Source organism: Phaeodactylum tricornutum, genomic scaffold (assembly GCF_000150955.2).
Source record: "Phaeodactylum tricornutum CCAP 1055/1 PHATR_bd_16x14 genomic scaffold, whole genome shotgun sequence".
NCBI lineage: Eukaryota > Bacillariophyta > Bacillariophyceae > Surirellales > Neidiaceae > Phaeodactylum > Phaeodactylum tricornutum.
Genome location: NW_002238020.1, coordinates 1 through 1,992, shown reverse-complemented (window position 1 = coordinate 1,992; position 1,992 = coordinate 1). Strand labels below are relative to the sequence as shown.

General features: G+C 49.3%; 1 protein-coding gene across 1 annotated transcript; it reads left to right on the top strand.

The window, feature by feature from the left end:
* Positions 1 to 701: 701 nt before the first annotated feature.
* Positions 702 to 1,817, top strand: PHATRDRAFT_bd383 (predicted protein; the record flags this gene model as incomplete). Its single annotated transcript, XM_002176168.1, has 2 exons — positions 702 to 891; positions 967 to 1,817. 2 exons carry the CDS (start codon positions 702 to 704, stop codon positions 1,815 to 1,817), a joined length of 1,041 nt encoding a protein of 346 aa, XP_002176204.1.
* Positions 1,818 to 1,992: the final 175 nt, after the last annotated feature.

Below are 1,992 nucleotides of genomic sequence, written 5' to 3'. Positions count from 1 at the left end.
AGAAATTCATGGTCACGTGCCCGCAATCGGCCGGCCCGAACATGAAAGTCCGGATTGTACCGCCCACCGTCCGGGAGGAACCCGAGGCCGCACCCAAAACGCAAGTCTTTGAAGTGTCGGTCCCCCCAGGGGTGCAGCCCGGGCAACCGTTTGCGCTGGTGGCCAATGGACAACGCGTACTGGTTACTTGTCCTCCCAATGTCTCGGCGGGGCGGAAAATTCGGTTTCAATTGCCCGTTTCTCAAGTAGTGGGACAGATTGAACTTTCGTACGAATCCGAGAAAGGAGGGTGGAGGAGGACGATCCGGGTCACAGACTTGAAATTCCAATGGGTTCGACTGGATGAGAAATCCGACAGTGCTTCCAACATTGTCGACGTGGACGGGATGGAGCGATTCGACTTCCGACGATCCGCTTATGTTCGCAGCGTTACCTACCTGGAAGGGAACGATGCCCGGATGCGAACCGGCAAAGTGGAACTCGTCCCCGCCAACGAAGCCGTAGTTGACAGTCGCCTACTCGTCAACGGCCGGCCATTGCTGTCCTATGCCGACATTGCTGATACACAAGGCAAGGCTCTGTCGCAAAAGACAGAATGGTTTCAAAGTATTTGCACCCAACTCACGTCGGCCTGGGAAGACGGCCACGTCAAGATTGTTGTCCGGCGGAAGCACTTATTGCTGGACAGCGTAGATGCTGTCATGAGTTTGGGGCGGGACGATTTGCGCAAACGGTGGAGGGTGGAGTTTTTGGGAGAGCCGGGTATGGACGTAGGCGGTGTTTCGCGCGAGTGGTTTCAGCTCGTAACGGAACAAATATACGATCCCGATTTCGGGTTGTGGTTGTCTTCCGTCAACAATCAAATGTGTATGAATATCAACCCGTCGAGCGGTATGTATTCCATTACAGGGAGTTGACTTTGCATTGGCTCGTGTCACTCATCAATCTTCTTTTATTCCTGTGTAGGTATGTCATGCCCGGAGGACCACTTTATTTACTTTCGCTTTCTTGGTCGCATTCTTGGAAGGGCGCTCTTTGATCGGCAAGTAGTCAAGGGTCACATGGTTCGGACTCTTTACAAGCACCTTTTAGGGTGGCCTATCACATTCGAAGATATCCAATCACAAGACGAAGAATACTATCAATCCCTCAAGAAACTCACCAAAATGGAAGACGTTTCGTTGATGTGCCTTGATTTTACTGCAACAGAAGAAAGCTTGGGCGTTCGCACCGAAGTCGATCTTGTGGAAGGCGGGGCTCTCAAGGAAGTGACCAACGAGAATCTTGCTCAGTATCTGGAGGCGAATCTACAGTATCGTATGCTAGGTCGCATCAAGCCACAAGTTACCGAGTTGCTGCTGGGCTTTTTCGACATAATCCCAGAACCAGCGTTAACTGTATTTGACGCGAACGAACTTGAACTTATTCTCTGTGGGCTCCCCGAAATTGACATGGTGGACTGGCAGCAGAATACACTATATTCTGGTATGTTCGAAGGAAAGGGCTGCAGTAGCGAAGTAGTTACATGGTTTTGGGAAATAATGAAGGAAGATTTTGATCAAGAAATGCGTGCTCGGCTCCTACAGTTTGTTACCGGAACATCCGGTGTGCCATCTCGAGGATTTGCAGTGCTTCAGGGAATTGACGGAAATATCAAGAAATTTACTATTCACGGTGTGGACAGTTGCAACTATTATCCCAAGGCCCATACTTGTTTTAACAGGATCGACCTGCCCCTGTACGCATCCAAGAAAGAGCTCTTTGACCGACTGAAGACAGCGATTACTATGTCGGGGGTTGGGTTCGATATGGAATAGAATTTACAGGTACCGGAACTCAGAAATGTAAATAGTTAGCGGCAATTTTAGCCTACAATGATAGAACCTTACGATTCTCGCAGACTGTTTAGAGGTTAGATCAGCAGGCTATCAATGTCAATGATGCGGGATCTCTAGTCCACCTCGTAAAACTAACCATAAAATTGTTTATGTT